General features: G+C 38.5%; 1 protein-coding gene across 2 annotated transcripts in view; it reads left to right on the plus strand.

Moving 5' to 3' along the window:
* Positions 1 to 5,004: 5,004 nt before the first annotated feature.
* Positions 5,005 to 18,086, plus strand: part of LOC113463504 (U11/U12 small nuclear ribonucleoprotein) — a 44,866-nt gene continuing 31,784 nt past the window's right edge. For both annotated transcript variants that reach the window (XM_039133903.3, XM_039133902.3), the window contains exons 1-2: positions 5,005 to 6,437; positions 8,041 to 8,155. In XM_039133903.3, coding sequence (XP_038989831.3) covers positions 5,137 to 6,437; positions 8,041 to 8,155 — 1,416 coding nt within the window. In that variant the 5' untranslated portion in view covers positions 5,005 to 5,136. The remainder of the gene's footprint in view (positions 6,438 to 8,040; positions 8,156 to 18,086) is intronic.

Below are 18,086 nucleotides of genomic sequence, written 5' to 3' on the forward strand. Positions count from 1 at the left end.
GATCGTCAGGGAAGAGGCCGAAACAGGGTACCCCAGTTTCAGCCTCCCTCTTCCGGATTTCGCCGCCGCCGGCCGTCGGGTTGGCCGGGATTCATGGCGGCGGGGTTGAATCGGGACTGTGGGAGGTCGGAGAGGGATTTTCTAGGGTTTATTGGAGAAGGGGAGTGATGGATCCGAGGTCTTCTTCCTCGTGAATCCATCTCCTTCCTTTTCCCCTTTCCCTCTCGTCGGCGGCGATGACGGCGGCTGGCCCCCGGCGGCGACGGCGGCGGCGGTTGTGGGCCACTGGGGTTGCCATCGGGTGGGAGCCGAACCGCCGCGATGATTGCCGTCTGTTGATGTTGGAAGAGGGGGGGGGGGAAGAGCATGTCGGTTCTTGGGGGGGAGAAGAAGAAGATCTCTTCTTCTTCACTCACTCTCTTGACCGGCCACCATCGCCGGCAACTGCAACGGTGGCGGCCGGCGACTGCATCAGGGGTGACAAAGGTGTTGTCGGGTTGGGGAAGGTGAGGGCACAGCCACCCTAGCTGTTGCCCTTGGACCAAAAAGGTGGAGGATGGGAGATGTACTCCCATCCGTGAAGGGAGAAGGGAAGGGAAGAACCCTTCTCTCTCATCATCCTGCTTTTGGTCTCTTCACCGGGACCGATCATCGTCACGACGTGGCTGCGGCCACGGCTAGCGACGACATAGGCTGGTGGTATAAGGGTGGGAGTCGGGCCACCCCGACTGCCCTAGATTTGGAGGGATTGAGATGTTGGGGACCTGGTGATGGACCCCATAGTAGATGTGAATTATGGTTTAGAATACTTAAATATTAAATAATTTAGTTTGTGATTTATAATTGATGTTGTAGGGGAGGAGTCAGCGGTGCCAGAAGATTTTGATCAGGGGACTCAGCACCCCAGTGCGTAGGTTGTGATTCAGATCCGGGGTAACGTCAGTCTACAATTTCTGTAAGAATCCCTACAACTGAGTACCTCTTTTTATGCATGTATGGAATTTTATCTTTGGATATATTTTTTATCAGTATGTTGATATTAATTTTATGAGCTTGTATGACACATATGAGATGTGCATTTTGATTGCTATGGAAATATTGAAATAATTAAATTGGAAAGAATTAACATATTTTTGAGAAATTATAAAAATATGTGGTGTGATTGGAATTTGATTAAATATGTAAAACTAGACATGTAAATTGGGTTGGACTAACCTTGTCATGGGATAGCCTCTACGAGCTTATGCGTAGGATAGCCTCCACGGGCTTACGCGTGGGATAGCCTCTACGAGCTTATGCGTAGGATAGCCTCCACGGACTTACGCGTGGGATAGCTGCCACGAGCTTATGCGTGGGATTTGTGCAGTCTTGGACTGGGACATGAACTTGGTTAGTCCAATGCCAGAAGTGAAAAAACTTTGAAACTTGGAAATCAGAGTAATATGTGAATGGATCACATAATGTGAAAGAGGATTTATGTATATGTACTGACATATACGCTTGTTGTTTGTTAAGCTTTTTGAATGATGAAATAGCATTTATTTGATGCTTGATTTATTTTATTAATATTTTGTGTGTGGCTGTTGGGATTCTTACTGGGCTGGAAAAGCTCATATTACTCTTACTTTCTTTTTCAGAGGCACTGGATTTGTAGAGTCCATTGGGTGGGACGAGAAATGAGATCAGCATGGAGTCTGACTGCTAGATAGATAGAAGTTAATTTATCTTTTGTTTATGGACATTGGAAAATTATGTAATAATTCCGTACATTTTGGTTGGATTTGATTTAACTTTAGTAATCATTAATTTTGGCATTTATGGAATTATTGAAAATTATTTGTTTATCTTAGGCCTTGCATGATCTTTAGGGCACTGCTTTAGGGCTCATGCAGCCAGTCGCATGCTGGACCCAGGTGATGGATTTCGGGGCGTGACAAGAAGAAGCTCGGACGCCGTGGATCCGAGACGGAAGATTGCGGATGCCGTGAGCCAGCATCTCGGGATGCTCGCAGGAGGATGCGGATGGCTGGTAGAAGGGGGATCTCGGGAGGTTGCACGGACAGCTGAAATCCGGGAAGTGAATCACGGACGCGGGCGAAGGAGGTGGGCGGACGGCTGGGCGGTGATCGCAGACGGCTTGGGACGCTTCACGGACAGCCGGGACGCTTCACGGACGCTGGGATGGATCGCGATCGCGGGAGCTGGAGCGCGTGAGGTGCAGGGTGAGCGGACGGCTGCGGGATTGAAGCTTGGAAGAGGTAGACGTGGGCGAGACGAGTTGGACACAAACGCTGGGAGGATGAGAAAGCGGTCAAGACGGGAAGGGAGGAGTTCTGATACGCTGGAACGTGGACGGTGCAGATGGAGAAAAAATAACTGATGCTGGCGCTTGGGATGATGCTGATTTGGAATCACAAAGTCAATTGACTGCAGATGGCTGGAAGCTTGAGTTGCATCGCGAAATTTGGGAAGTCGTTCGGCTGCGCGGAAGAAGAGTCACGGACTCTGTTCTGCAGTTGGGAAGATGCATCCTTTTTAGATGAATTTATACAAAATAATGATAAAAATTATAATAAGTGCTAAGGATAAAATATTAATCATGCAAATGTTAACACATATTATTTATCATTATTTTGCTAGCATTAGGCTAAGTTAATTGGTACTTAGATCGCACTTTTGTGCTCTCATCACTTATTCACACATTACAGGTGTCACAGAATCTCCACCACTAGAGATGACATTTGGGCTGGGTTTGGTTCAGGTCGAGCAAGTTCAAATATAACCAAAAAATCCTCTCAACGCATCCCTTGGCTTAGAAAATAAAAAATGCCAAGCATTTCCACATTATATACATGACAAAACCTGTTGCTAAACCTTTACTATTGTCTTTTACGGAAATGCTCATAATTGCATAATGCAATCAATGTCGGCACACTATTCTAGCAACAAGGAAAGGAGATGAAGGGGCAGGAATTCAAAGAATCAGGAAAAACTCCACAAAAAAGCACCAAAGCAGTTCAAAGGTAACTGATGCAAAGAAGGAGCTGTTCTCTTTTCACGATTGAAATCTATAATGAACATGCACAATTTTGGATGACGAAATCGCATCTAGATCTTCCCAATTATCTTCTCTAATTTTTTTCTCTCGTATGGATAACCTAAAATGTTAGTATAGCCAAAATATACTAGGATTTCAGATAATCATTTAGTTCTGGCTTTGCTTGCACATTGATTAGCTCCCAAGTGGCAATCCAATTATCATGAACTATATGCACGCCACAAACCTTGATCATTCTGAAACCAAAAAACACCAACAAAAAAGGATTATAATTTGATTAAAATCCCTAATGACACCTCAAAGTAACCAGTGGATCTGCTAGTTTTCCCTCTGCAGTAACTGCATTTCTTTCATGAACTCATCTTGCTTCTCTGTCGAGGTCAGCAAATCCAATATTTCTATCTGTCATCACTAAAAAAATTTGAGAAACACTGTTTAAGAGATAACAGTACATGATTATCATCATCATAAAGGTTACCACTATATCTTAATGATGAACATAGTAATTTCCCACTTAAATTCAAATAACTCGGCATAAATTTCTAGGATCCTCATAGCTTAGTCCATTTTGCTCTTTTTATAATACTAGATATCTTGTATCTCATGCTAAAATGTGAACCATATGGGCATCAACTTTCGAAAATCAAAATGGCATATACTTGAGAAAGGAGTCTCCACCATCCTAGCTAGTCTAAAAGTCTATGGCTGAAAATTAAATATATTTTTTAAGAAAAAAGTAATGCAAAATTATGCAAAAAAATTCTAAATAATGCTTGGATATAAATATTTACAAGAAAGCAAAAAATAAATCATCAGTATGGAATTGCCTTAGCAGCTCAATATGAAGATTTCTCACATCTTCGTGGATATCTTTTTGCACAGATCCCAAACTCTCTTTAAGATTGCGTCAGATTAGCGAAGGAAAAAAGAGGATAAGAAAATTTTTCTCTTTAACTGCTATGTATGTATGAATTGCAAATCAGTCCCTCCACAAGAAAATATTTTGTTAATATTCTATAGCTATACTCCATTTAACGCTCGACTTTTATTTAATGTTCGACGAAAATCTAACTATGGAGAAAAATAATCAGTTCGAACTTTCTTGTAAGCAATATATATATATATATATATATATATATATATATATATATATATATATATATATATATATATTAATTTTTTTTTGGTGTGAATATTCTTCTAAATATTCAATTTTGCATAAATATCCTCACCAAATTACGATTTACATATATACCCTTATATATATTTTTACACATCTACCACTTATTTTAGTTAAACTTAACTGTGTTAGATGATATGGATATATATATAAGGGAAAAATAAGGGTATACATGCAAAAAAAAGAGTATTTTATGAGAATATGCATGCAAATAAAATGACTACAATTTTGGGTATTCACTTAATTTTGTTAGGTATTGGTGCTTTTCTTCTAGTACTCAAGGCTCTTTATTTTGGGGGCGTATATGATACCTGGGCCTCTGGGGTGGGCCGGGGGGGGTGGGGGAGATGTAAGAAAAATAACCAACTTAACACTTAGACAATTCCACCGTTTATAATCGAAAAGAAAAGTTACAAGAGGTTTTTCAAACCAGAAATAAGTCTTTTCATTTTTCTCTTCTTTAAGTCTTCCCAATTCTCAATTATCTTGATATTTGAAAGAATATATATATATATTTCAAAAAAAGGGGTATTACGGTTTGGGACTCGAGCTGGGCCAAGTATTTTAGCACTGTCGGGTTTGATCTTGGCTGGGCTTCCGGCCTGGCTCAGGTTTTGGCTCAAGCAGGCTTCGAGTCAACCCTGGTAAAATTTTTCGGGCCATGCCTACCTGAAGCCTGCACTTTATCTAGGCCGGGCCTTGGCGGCAAGAAATTCCGACCCAGTCCGACCCAGTATGAAACTTATATACGGACTCGATCCTCCATGGGTCTGGGTCGGTAGTCCATGGCAGCTCCAACCTGGCTCTCCGGTAGTCCGTGCTCTACTCCAACGCCCTTCTCCTCCCTCAGGCCTCAACCCACCCCCCCGGCTCTCTCTTTCTCTCTCTCTCAGTGTTCATGGATCCTCAGTTCTCCTCGAGTCCCTTCCTTCTCGACGTTCGTCCAATCCCCTCCTACACGCAAAACTCTCATCCAAACCCTAACCCTAGCCTTATCCCCATCACCGACCCCTCTGGCGCCGATCTTCCCACCACCATTTCCCTCCTCAAAGACCTCGCCGCCCTCGCCGAGACCACCCTCAAATCCGTCTCCGACTTCCTTTCTTCCTCCTCCGTCGCCCCCTCCTCCTCCTCCGCCTCCTTCTGCCGCTGCCTCTACGATCCCCGGCACCGGATGCCTCCGGAATCACTTTTCCGCCACTCCTTTCTCTGCTCCTCCGCCCCCGGCGGCCCTCTCCTCGACCTCGCCTTCCTCGACACCCTTCGCTACCCCTCTTCCTTCAAGTCCGAGGCCCAGCTCCAGAAGGAGAACCGCTTCATCCTTCCCCTTCGCGGCGCGGATGCCGACCTCTGCTTCTCTCTCGACGGCGAGCTCGGAGACCTCGGCTCCAACTTCTTCTACAAAGACTGCCCTGGCGTCGTGACCACGCCCGAGCCCGATGCCTCCGGTAGGACCTTCACACTCCCTGGCTTCTTATCCATCGAGTGCGCCAACTTCGCCTCTGATTCTGATGAAAAAGGTGGTTTTTTGATGGAGGGGGGCGTTCGAATTCTTCCATCGGAGTTCTGGGCTTTGAGATGTGAAGTGGAGTCCTGGCGGGACTATCCACTGTCATACTCTTATGCTGTTCTTCGGGTCGCGTCAAGCTTGAATCAGGTGAAAGAGGATGTTTTAAAGAGATGGATAATCTCAAATTCGCCGCAATTTGGGATTTTGATTGACGCGCCAATGAGGGATCACATATATCTGCTCTTCAAGCTCTGTTTGAAAGCGATTGGAAGAGAAGCTCTTGCTTCTCTTAAGTTGCTGTTGAGCAAGGATGGGCTTTTAGATGCTAAACCTCCAAGTTTCGAGTGCCCAAGATTACTTGGAAGCTTGACTTGGTTGTTGTCCCAGCTTTCAGTTTTGTATGGGGAAACCAATGGCAAGTTCTTCACGATTGGGATGCTTAAGGAATCGCTGATACAAGCTGGGTCAAGCTTATTGTTAGTTAGATTAGGAGAAAAGAAAGCTGAAGAGGATGGCTGCTGGAATGCCATTGGATTTGGTGTTAGTAGTAAGGGGTGTAAATATGGTGAGTCAAATTCTATCTTTGTGTCTCAGGTTGCAGCTGCAGTAGCTGCATTGCATGAAAGGTCCTTGCTAGAGGGAAGAATCAATGCTCTTAGATTTCCCCAACCACTCTCCAAGTCTCAGCTGTACGTTCTCTCCTATTGTAGTCGTCACTCATTTTTCATTATGTGCGCTAATATGCTGTTGCTGAAGTTAACATATTTAATTGACTGAAAAATACTTATTTTTGTTTTTGAAATCTTTTATTTATTTGTTGTTTCATAACTTTTCTTTTCAATGTTCTCTGAATCAGTGTTATGTGCCAATGCTCATCAGTACTAAGTGCTAAAAGAAGATACCGATCTCTGACTATACAATTGAAACAGAAATAGCTAACTGACAAAGGGGTTGCTGAAATAGAATATCATTCATAATGACTCTAGGATGCTTGCATATTCAGCATATCCTACTCATAGAGAGAAGAAGAAGGAGAAGATGAATAATGAGGTCACCAAAGCATTTGTCAACATGATTTGATGAACACATTTCCTCATTTTATTTCATGATTAGATGATCTTAAGTCCTAATCGATCATTTTTGCAAGTGAATAGAAAATTCCCAGATTAAATATACATTTAGTTTTCTATGTTTTAAGCCTTCTAAATAATTAAAAATACTAATTCACCATCTTTTTATAATATCACTATGCAATTCTAAAGTGCAGCATTAAGTAACTATACTTCAGCTTGAATTTTACCTTACTTGTACTTCAAACTAAGAGAGAGATGGCAGACTGCTGCTGCAATAGTGACACCTTGACATAAATTGACTAATGTGGCATTTTACTGATAATTTTGAAGGTGTATAGAAAGTTGGTTCTGAACTTGAGTCTTATAATGAAATTGTTTCAGTTTTGGGTGTATTGAGGGCTAGATTGAGCAAATAGTTAATTATTTTATGCAATCAAGTGTGTTACGATGCATAATGGCTAATGAAGACTGAATGTTTTTCAAAATTTCATGCTCTCCAAGATTAAAAGCTATTTCAGATTTCTTGTTAAACTTTCGAAGTAATAGAGACAAGCTGCCTTGTCTACAATACCCCCTTGATGATATATATATAGAGTTAGAAGATGTACATTGAGAAAAATTGGAGCCGTTTGTAAACGTGAACCAAAGTAATATTATCTGTAACACTTCTTGATTCGTGTGAATTCAAAGAGTGGTTTGGCTGTTAACCTTTAGGTTCAGAAACATAGATTGCAATCTGTTCCAAATTTTGCCTATTTTTACTTGGTTGGTGGCATTTGACCTCATCATCTTCTAGCTGTAATTAATAGATGTTCCGGTACAGAACAATCATGCAGCATTTTTCTTTTGTCTTTTTTTTTTGACACTTTGTTAGTTTAATTCATGTTTCATCAAATAGAGATCTTAGAAAGTGAAGACAGTGGCTTCTATGCTAGGAATGAAGAAAAATCATTAATATTCTTAACAAGTACTGATGCTTCAACCAGAACATAATACATATGGACTGCATATGTGCATGGTACATGTATCTACCTGTTTCACATTTTGGATGTTTTTAGCATATTATATCGTTCTTTAGATTTTTATCAATGTGATTTGCGACATAGCACTATTGTAATTCTGCAAAAAAAAAAATACTGGCTTTTGCAAAATTGACATTGTAGCTAATAGAGGATTGATTATTATACTCTATCTCACAGAGATTTTTGGCTTTTTCCAGAATAATGGAACATTCATATGCATCAGCCAGGGGTAGTGAGGAACGAGGAAAACGTCCTAACTATAGACCTATATTAGAACATGATATGCTTCCTGGGCATCGAGTGCAAAACCAGGTAAACATTTGATGAAGTTGATTGGCGGCAATTTCAATAGGATAATTGAATTGCTTCAAAAATTCTAATTTATTTTGCACCGTGATCAAATTATAGAAGAAAATGTTTCTCTGCAAATAGAATACGTGCCGAGATGCTGCATTTTGTATAATAATCAGTAATTATGAGCATATAGTTGCATATATTGCCAACATAGCATGCATGACCTATAAGTTTTACCTACTTGTTCGGATGTTTCTTGTTTCTGCGAGAACAAGAACACTAAGTGATTACAAGGTTTCTGCTTTAGTAACTTGTTACCAAGGGGGCATTTGGTATGGGGTGATCATCACAAGATCAAGGGTGATGTGGGTGGAGATGGCGAGATTATTGTATTTGGTTCCTCCATAGTGATCCGAAATAACCCCCATTCGTCATATCATCGCCAACTTAATGATGGAAAATCTATCCTTGAGGTTGGGTATCCAAGATTACCGTAAGGCAGTAATCTTGGATCGATATTTGGGGACAAAAATGCCTCTCAGTCTAGCAAAAAAAAGGGTATATCAATATACCTACATTATTATATATATATATTATATTGATATACATATATTGTATTATAATACATTATTAATAATATCATTGCCATTTTATTATTCAATTAATTTAAATTATAATAGAAATATATTATTGTACTTTATATGTATATTATGAAATTATATAATATATTACTTCTATTTGCCTTATTTTCCTAACTAAAATAAATATTATATTAAAATAATAATATATTATAAGTCTAAATGAAATATTAATCTTATAATAACACTTAATATATTTGTATAGGATTAATAATTTTAGGATTAATAAATATGTTTTTATGAAATATATGAAATATATTAATAAATATGTTAATAATTTATTATAATATATTTTATACTATATTATAAAATCCCTCTTTTTCTTCTCCTCCATCAACACATGGGCCATTCTTGCTTCCTGGACGCTGACAAATAGTACATACTCTTTCTCATTTTATTGTTCTTCTCCCTATAAGATTTCCATTGTTTCTCAATTTTCTTGTAAAGAGGGTGATTTTAGGATTCTGTATATGTGGTTTTAGGGACACTCGTTGCTTTCATAGCTGCATCTGAGAATGTAACTATCAATCTAAAATCATGTACTTCCTCATGGAACTTGCATTATTTCATGCAATTTATGAGCCTATTTTGTTGACTTAAGATTTATTTAGAGGAATATGTTTTGGATATTGTTATCTCAACAAAATAATAGTTGTTTCAGCATTTATTTGTTGTCTAATGTTCTGTTCCTCATTAGTGAACTCATCAAGCAGTTACACCTTTTTGGAGGTTTTCTCCTACAAATTCTGCCAACTTGCCATGTCAAATTTATAAAACTATTTCTTTGTTTAGGTGATCAATTTATACTTTTAACATTTTGATCATAAACTGTATTTCTAGACAGTTAACACTTAATACTGTCATCGCTTCTGCAAAGGGAATCTTGGCTTTGCCAGTGTAAACATGGAAGGATAGGCCATTACCCAATTATAGTCCTGGCAATCTGGAGATTTGGGAGGGGCAGACTGGGACAGACAAAACCTCTTTTTTTGCACAAATGGCTGCGTCAAGACTTGAACTTGTGCCATTGCGCTGGTCAGCCCCAACCTTTTCCATTGTACCAGGTAGTGGCCCCTTGTAAACATGGAAGAATGTAGTTGAAAAATATTAAAGAGGAAGGTTACGAATTGCATCTATAAATAATGCTTTTGTGAGAACAATACAAATGCTCAATGAAATGTCAAGATGGAACCATGTTATGAAGAGAAGAGCTTAAATTTGTATTAAATGATCAGAGATGATGTGAACTATGTTTATTAGAACGTAGTTCCATCTGTGGAGTATAAGATTTTGACTTCATGAGAACTATTGTTATGCATTTTGAGATGTTGAGGTAGATGCTGTATGATAAGGAGAATAACACTAGTAGAATTGTGACAAAGGAGTATGGATAGATTGCTTTGAGGCAATATTAGCATTGATGGGGAAAAAAGGAAGGATGATGATCCATCAAGCTAATCCTACTAGAGATACCCTGTTTTTAATTATGGCTATAGATGTTCCATTAATCCACGAGTTTTATTCCCTTTTTTTAATTTTATTTTAACTCTGCTTTATTTTGCACCTTTGTTACTCAATTATATCTAAATTTATAGTAACTTTGTCATTGTTTCGAAATTTATGCTGTCTTTTTTATTGTAAAAATAGCAGCAATGATTAATTTTCAGCCAGAATATAGGGTTGTTGGTCATCGGGTTATTGCCATTATCTAGGATTGAGATGTAGTGTGATGATACATTTTTCTTTCTTTCTTTCTTTCCTTCCTTTTTTGTAAACAATCTAGTTAGATAGGATGAAGAGGCTATTCATTCTGAAGAAATAATTCAAAACATAGAAGAAAGGAGCGGAAAAAAAATCCCCCCCTCCCATTAAAAAAAAGTTTAGTAAACTAGAAACACAGTATTACTAAGATTATATTTTAACTTATGTAGAAGATGAGCAATGGCTTTTTAACCCATATGATGGTCAGGCAGCTAATAAAGCTTCAGACATCTATATAACTATGTACATGAACAATTTTGTAATTCATAGACTTATGTACATACATATTCAAGGTTTTTACGGCTTGGTTCTTCTTGGTCCGTCCCTATTGTCTTTAATCGGATGGATGAGGAATTGTGTCTTGGGATAGGATGATGACCATGGAACCTATTAAACTGGGTATCTTGTTTGGTATTATCTGTACCGTTTGATACGCTACTGGGTTGTGGATCAGGACCATTGTACAGCCACCTATACTAGCAATGACTTGAGGAGAAAAAAAGGGTAAACAGGGGCTTAGATTTCGCCTCCTCCAAACCCAAATTTAAGTAATGATCTAGATATCATCTCCCTCGCTTTTGTTTCTGTTGGGAACCCGCTCATGCCGCAGAAAAATCAGATTAGAAGTGCAGTGGAAGGGGCATGCGCGGGATCGACGTTTATCGCATGAACATATTTCAAAAAATCGTCGTTCGTAGATAGATTAGGATTCAAAACTTTTAAACCATTAGGAAGATCATATCTTCACCTTGTGCGGGTAGATGATCACTGCAAACTGATGTTCGTGGTTTTGGATGAAGGTTCGCTTGAAGCCGCACACATGTTCGGCCTCTACGGATATCCACACGAAGCAGAGGACCGATCAAAGCTTTTTTGTCTCTTTGGGGTGCTAGCTCCCTTGCAGAGACAATTCTTGATGGCTGAAATCCTTCCTTTGAATCAACCCTTGATTTTCTTAGGAAGGATGAAGAGGAACCAAAGGCTACTTGCAGCCTTTCTCCTTTCCCTGCGCTGGAACCAAGGAAGAAGGTCAAGAGGAGGTGCACGCTTCCTCTTCTTTTCTTCTTGCTGATGGCGGCTGAAGACCAAGAGGAAGGAGGGGCGTACGGCACAAGGGAGAGGATTTCCAATGCCCTAGGTGCTGCCCCTTTGATTCCTTGAAATAGCTTGTGGAGCTCCTAACTTTTAGGAGCTCCTGACTAATTTCCAAGAGGGGCGCCGACCCCTCTTTGTTTTGCCGCACCAAGGAGAAAAAGAGGAGGGGCGTACCCCTCCTTCATGGTTAGTCTAATCCTCCTCTAAGGAGGATTAGGTGGCCCTCATATGGTCTAGTCCTAATCCAATTAGGCTTCAACCAAGTGTGAACCAATTTGGGTTCTAATCTATGCAAGTTCTAATCCAATTAGAACTTAAATGAATCATGACTCAATTGAACTCTTCAATCCTAATCCAATTAGGAGTCATGTTAATTCATTAGATTAATAATTAATTAGGATTTAAGAAATTCTAATCCAATTAGGACTTATTCAATTTTAGTCCTAATCCAATTAGGACTCTAATTTGAATCCATAGTGTTGCCCAAGGTGACGAGCCAGGAGGGGGGGGGTGAATTGGTTTCTTTTAAATTTAAACTATCTTACTCAAGTCAAATAGATGGTTAGTAAGCTAAGGCAATTCACAACACAAACAACACAAAGTATAGTGGTTCGGTGCTCTCCTTAGCACCTACGTCCACTCCCCAAGCGACCCTTTGGGAATTCACTATAATCTCGCGGATTACAGTTGGATTGTTTTCCGGGCTCACAATCCAAAAACCTTTGTTGGTTTTACGGGCTCACCAACGAACCTTTACAATTTGGTTTTCCGGGTTCACCAAAAATCTTTGTTGGTTTTACGGGCTCGCCAACGAACCTTTACAATTGGTTTTCCGGGTTCACCAATCAACCTACTTCGTTGGTTTTCCAGGCTCACCAACCAACCTTTACAAATAGTTTGACAAACAAAAAGAAAGATTCAAACTCCTAAATGAGCAAATGAAACAATATTAACTACAAAGAAGAGTTAGAAAGTATTTATCGCTTTGAAGTGGCTTTGCTCTTCTTTGTCAAGGATGCTTCACTCTTCAAGGGAGGATGGAGCTCTTGATGACTCTTTGAATCTGCTCAACCCCTTTCTTTGATTCTTGAATGAAGCACTTGAATGAAGAACCCTGAACTTCCGAAACAAGCCCTTCCATACCAGTTTTGAGGAAGGCATAGAACTCCTGAACTAATCCGGGGTAGATTACCACATCTAGGGAGCAAAGATACTCCCAACCTTGCCTTTGGGTCCATTCCCTCAACCGAAACCCTTCTTGATCAAAGAACTCGGAATGGATCCTTCTCCCCGTTGTAACCGGCCTTCCCGCAAATCTTGCAAGTATCACTGAGGGGGAAGGAGGAGGAGGGGCCTCCGCACGTACCTCACGTCGTGGAGACACGGGAGATGGCTCCGTAGGTTGCCTTTCCTCCCGTTGAATCCGTGTGACTCTTCCGGATCTCTTAGCTACGGCTCTTTTGGGTCCCATTTCTCTAGGATCTCAAGGAAATCTACTGTTTGGAGATGATTGGAGAAGATTTGAGAGTGGGGAAAAGGGTTTTCGGAAGAGGACAAAGGGTAAACAGTGCCCTAGATATGCTCTCGGGTCCCCTTTTAACAGTGGGGTCCCGACGTTGGGTCGACTCAAGATTTTTCTTGGGTCGACTCAACGTTGGGTCGACCCTATTCTGGGTTGGGTCGACCCAAGTGCAGAATTTTTCTTTTTCTCTTCCTTTTTGCTTCTAAAAATTTTCTTTGCTTCCAATCCTTATAACTTCTTTCTGGGACAATGATACATGAGTAAGGAACCTATAGATAACAAGTTTGACTCATGTTTCATGGGATTTTAGAAATTAGAGGAATGTATCATGAGACTACTAGCTCCCTTTTATATTTCTTCAATAAAAAGGATAACATATGCCTAATTCCCTCCTTAGCATGCAGAATCTATCTTCACTCAATGGTTTCGTAAATATGTCGGCTAATTGTTTTTCAGTGCATATATGCTCAATACATATATTTCCATTTTGCACATGATCCCTAATAAAATGGTACCTTATTTCTATGTGTTTAGCTTTAGAGTGCTGAACTGGATTTTTAGTAAGATTGATGGCACTAGTATTATCACACTTAATAGGAATATTATCTAGTTTAACTCCATAGTCCTCTAGTTGTTGCTTAAGCCATAATATTTGAGCACAACAACTACCAGCAGCTATGTATTCAGCTTCAGCTGTGGACAGTGCCACTGAATTCTGCTTTTTGCTGAACCATGATACTAAGTTGTTTCCTAAGAATTGACATGTGCCACTTGTGCTCTTCCTATCTAATTTGCATCCGGCAAAATCAGCATCTGAATATGCAAGCAAATCTAGACATGAGTCTCTTGAGTACCATAAACCTATATTGGTAGTTCCTCTTAAATATCTAAGGATTCTCTTAACAGCACTTAAATGTGACTCCTTAGGATCGGATTGGTATCTAGCACATATTCCTACACTAAATACGATGTCGGGTCTACTAGCAGTAAGGTAGAGCAAGGATCCAATTATTCCTCTATAGAGCTTAATATCAATACTCTTCCCTTTTTCATCTTTGTCTAGCTTACTAGTAGGGTTCATTGGAGTGCCAACTCCCTTATGATTTTCATTCCCAAACTTCTTTAGTATTTCCTTTGTATACTTAGTTTGATGAATGAAAATGCCTTCTTTAGTTTGTTTGATTTGTAATCCTAGAAAGAAGCTTAGTTCTTCCATCAAACTCATTTCAAATTCTCCATGCATTAAATCAGCAAATTCTTTGCAAAGAGTATCATTTGTGGCACCAAAGATTATGTCATCTACATATATTTGTACCACTAATAGATTTTTGTCCTTTCTTTTGAGAAATAGAGTTTTATCTACATTTCCTCTACTAAAGTCATTATTAAGCAGAAATTTGCTTAATCGATCATACCAAGCCCTAGGTGCTTGCTTTAATCCGTATAATGCCTTATGTAGTTTAAACACATGATTTGGAAATTCATGATTCTCAAAACCTGGAGGTTGTTCTACATATACTTCCTCCTCAATAAAACCATTTAAGAATGCACTCTTCACATCCATTTGATATAATTTGAAATCCATAAAACATGCAAATGCTAGAAGTAATCTAATAGCCTCTAATCTAGCTACAGGAGCAAATGTTTCATCAAAATCTATTTCTTCTTTTTGATTGTATCTCTTAGCTACAAGTCTAGCCTTATTTCTTATAACTAATCCATTTTCATCTAATTTATTTCTAAATATCCATTTTGTTCCAATTACTGAATTATGCTTTGGTCTTTCAGTTAATGTCCATACATTACTTCTTTTGAATTGATTTAATTCTTCTTGCATGGCATTTATCCAGTTATTATCTTTTTCAGCTTCTTCATAATTCTTAGGTTCTAATTGTGAAACGAAAGCAAGATAATCATTTAAATTCCTAAGAGATGATCGAGTTCTTACCCCTTGAGATGGATCACCAATGATTAAGTCTTTAGGATGTCCATGTGCATACCTCCATTCTTTTGGCAAGTTTTGGGGTTGTGGTGGCACGCAATCATCTCCCTTATCTTGATTTGGCACGTCATCAATATTCAACTTTTCAAAGTCGATAATTCCTGTATCATCATCAACAATATTTTCTTTCCTAGCAGACTCACTATCAGACTCATCAAATATAATATTGACTGACTCTTCCACTACTAAGGTTCTTTTATTGAATACTCTGTATGCCCTGCTAGATGTGGAGTATCCTAAGAAGATACCTTCATCTGACTTGGCATCAAATTTACTTAGATCCTCCTTGCCATTGTTTAAGATAAAACATCTACATCCAAACACTTTAAGATATTTAGCAGTTGGTTTCTTATTCTTCCAGAGTTCATAAGGAGTTTTCTTGGTTATAGGTCGTATTAAAACTCGATTTAGAATATGGCAAGAAGTGTTTATAGCTTCAGCCCAAAAGTACTTTGGAAGATTTGACTCACACAACATTGTGCGTGCCATTTCTGCTAATGTCCTATTTTTTCTTTCAACAACCCCATTTTGTTGAGGCGTTCTAGGTGCTGAAAATTGATGTGATATTCCATTTTTAGTGCAAAATTCTTCAAAGTGTTGATTTTCAAATTCCGTACCATGATCACTTCGAATTGCTACTAAGGTGAGTTTCTTTTCATTTATGATATTATTATATAGTTTCAAAAATTCTGAAAATGCTTCATTCTTATGTGCCAAAAATGAAACCCATGTATATCTTGAGAAATCATCAACAATAACTAGTCCATATTTCTTCCCTCCTAGACTTGTAGTTCTAGTAGGTCCAAATAAGTCCATGTGTATGAGTTCAAATGGTCTAGTTGTTGATACTACATTCTTCGATTTGAAAGATGATTTAGTTTGTTTTCCCAATGAACATGGTCCACATATTTTGTCCTTTTCAAAGATCAGTTTTGGCACATCTTTTATTAATTCCTTCTTAACTAGTTTTGATATTAATTCCATACTAGCATGTCCTAATCTTCGATGCCAAAGCCAACTAGTTTCATTTTTTTTTCTTCATTAGTAATTAAGCATAAACCATTTTTCTTGCCTAACTCATGAAGATCTACTAAGTAAATATTTCTTTGCCTTTGTCCTACAAGTACAATGCTATTATCTTTAGGATTAGTGATTATGCATACAGATGCTTCAAATGTAACTTTAAACCCTTTATTACAAAATTGACTTATGCTAAGAAGGTTATGTTTCAAACCCTTAACTAATAAGACATTTTCTACAAAAATAGATGGAGCAATGAAAATTTTACCCTTTCCAATGATATGCCCTTTACCATTGTCTCCATAGGTTACTACTCCACCCTTCTTTGATTCCAAGGTGACAAATTGATCTTCGTCACCGGTCATGTGTCTTGAACAGCCGCTATCTAGATACCATCGTTTTTCCACTTTATCAGCTGCAAGACACACCTGCAATCAAGATCAAGAAGAAACTTTAGGTACCCAAACTAAGTTGGGTCCTTTAGGGTTAGTACTCCATGTTCCTTTTGGAACCCAAACTTTCTTGAATTTAATCTTTTGATTATAACTTAACTTATTTTGACTGGACTTTCTAAAGTTACATTCATATGCTCTATGTCCTAACTTATTGCAGCAATAGCAAGTAATATTTTCACTTTTAGCTTTTACAAAAATGTTCTTTAAGAATTTTTGTTTCCTATTCGTTCTATATCCTAAACCGGCCTTATCATATACAGCTTTTTGGCTATCAAGAATCAAATTTAATTTGGTAGAACTAAGAGTAAATTTATCTACCAATGATTTATATTCTTCAGCATCTTCTTTTAGCTTGATATTTTCAGCAATTAGATTCTTGGTTTCATTTGCAAGTTTTCTACTTAATGTTTCACAGTTATGTGACAGCTTTAACTTATCTTTGATAAGAGATTGATTTTCTTCTTTTAGAACTTTATTTCTATTAATTAGTTTCTTATGTTCTTCCATGAGTTCTAAGAATGCATCATGTAATTCATCAACAGTAAAATCACAGTCAAGTTCAGAATCTACCTCATCGTCATTGGCCATATGACACATTTGGGCCATCTCTTGATGATCTTCCTCCTCTGAGCTTGATTCCTCACTTTCACTCCATTCAGCCATGAAATTTTTCTTTTTCAACTTTCTTGCCATCCACTTCAAATCTGGACAATCTATCTTATAATGCCCGGGTTTGTTACACTCATAGCAAATGGGAGTTTTTTTTTTCTTTTCTTTGTCCTTACCCTTTTCTTTGCTTGTGTTACCTTTAAGGAAGGGTTTCTTTTTATGGAACCTATTCTTACCTCTCATAAATTTTCTGAATCTTCTCCCAAGCACAGCCATCCCTTCTTCATCGATTTCTTCATCATCATCCGAATCTTCCGATTCAGTTAGTTGTTTAGGGGTGGTAGTCTTTAGAGCAATGGGCTTTCTTCTCTTGACCTCATCTTCTGAATTTTGTCTCATTGTCAACTCATGGGTCATGAGTGATCCTAGAAGCTCCTCTAACTGTAGTGTGTTGAGGTCCTTTGCTTCTTGAATAGCGTTTACCTTGGCCTCCCAATTCCTTGGTAGAGACCTGAGAATTTTTCGCACCAAATCAGAGTTAGAGTAAGATTTTCCTAAACTCTTAAGCCTATTTATAATGTCAGTAAAACGAGTAAACATTTCAGTTATGGACTCAGTAGATTCCATTTTAAACAATTCATACTTGTGTACTAATATGTTTATCTTTGACTCCTTAACTTGATTGGTCCCTTCATGTGTGACCTCAAGTCTGTCCCAAATTTCTTTGGCAGTAGTGCAAGTAGATATTCTATTAAACTCATTTACATCTAATGAGCAGTAAAGTACATTTATAGCTTTTGCATTTAACTGTGCTAATCTTCTATCACTTTCATTCCAATCCATTTCT

The sequence above is a fragment of the Phoenix dactylifera genome, chromosome 4 (genome assembly GCF_051530095.1).
Source record: "Phoenix dactylifera cultivar Ajwa chromosome 4, Ajwa_hap1_PhDact_Kaust_v1.1, whole genome shotgun sequence".
NCBI classification, from domain to species: Eukaryota; Viridiplantae; Streptophyta; class Magnoliopsida; order Arecales; family Arecaceae; genus Phoenix; species Phoenix dactylifera.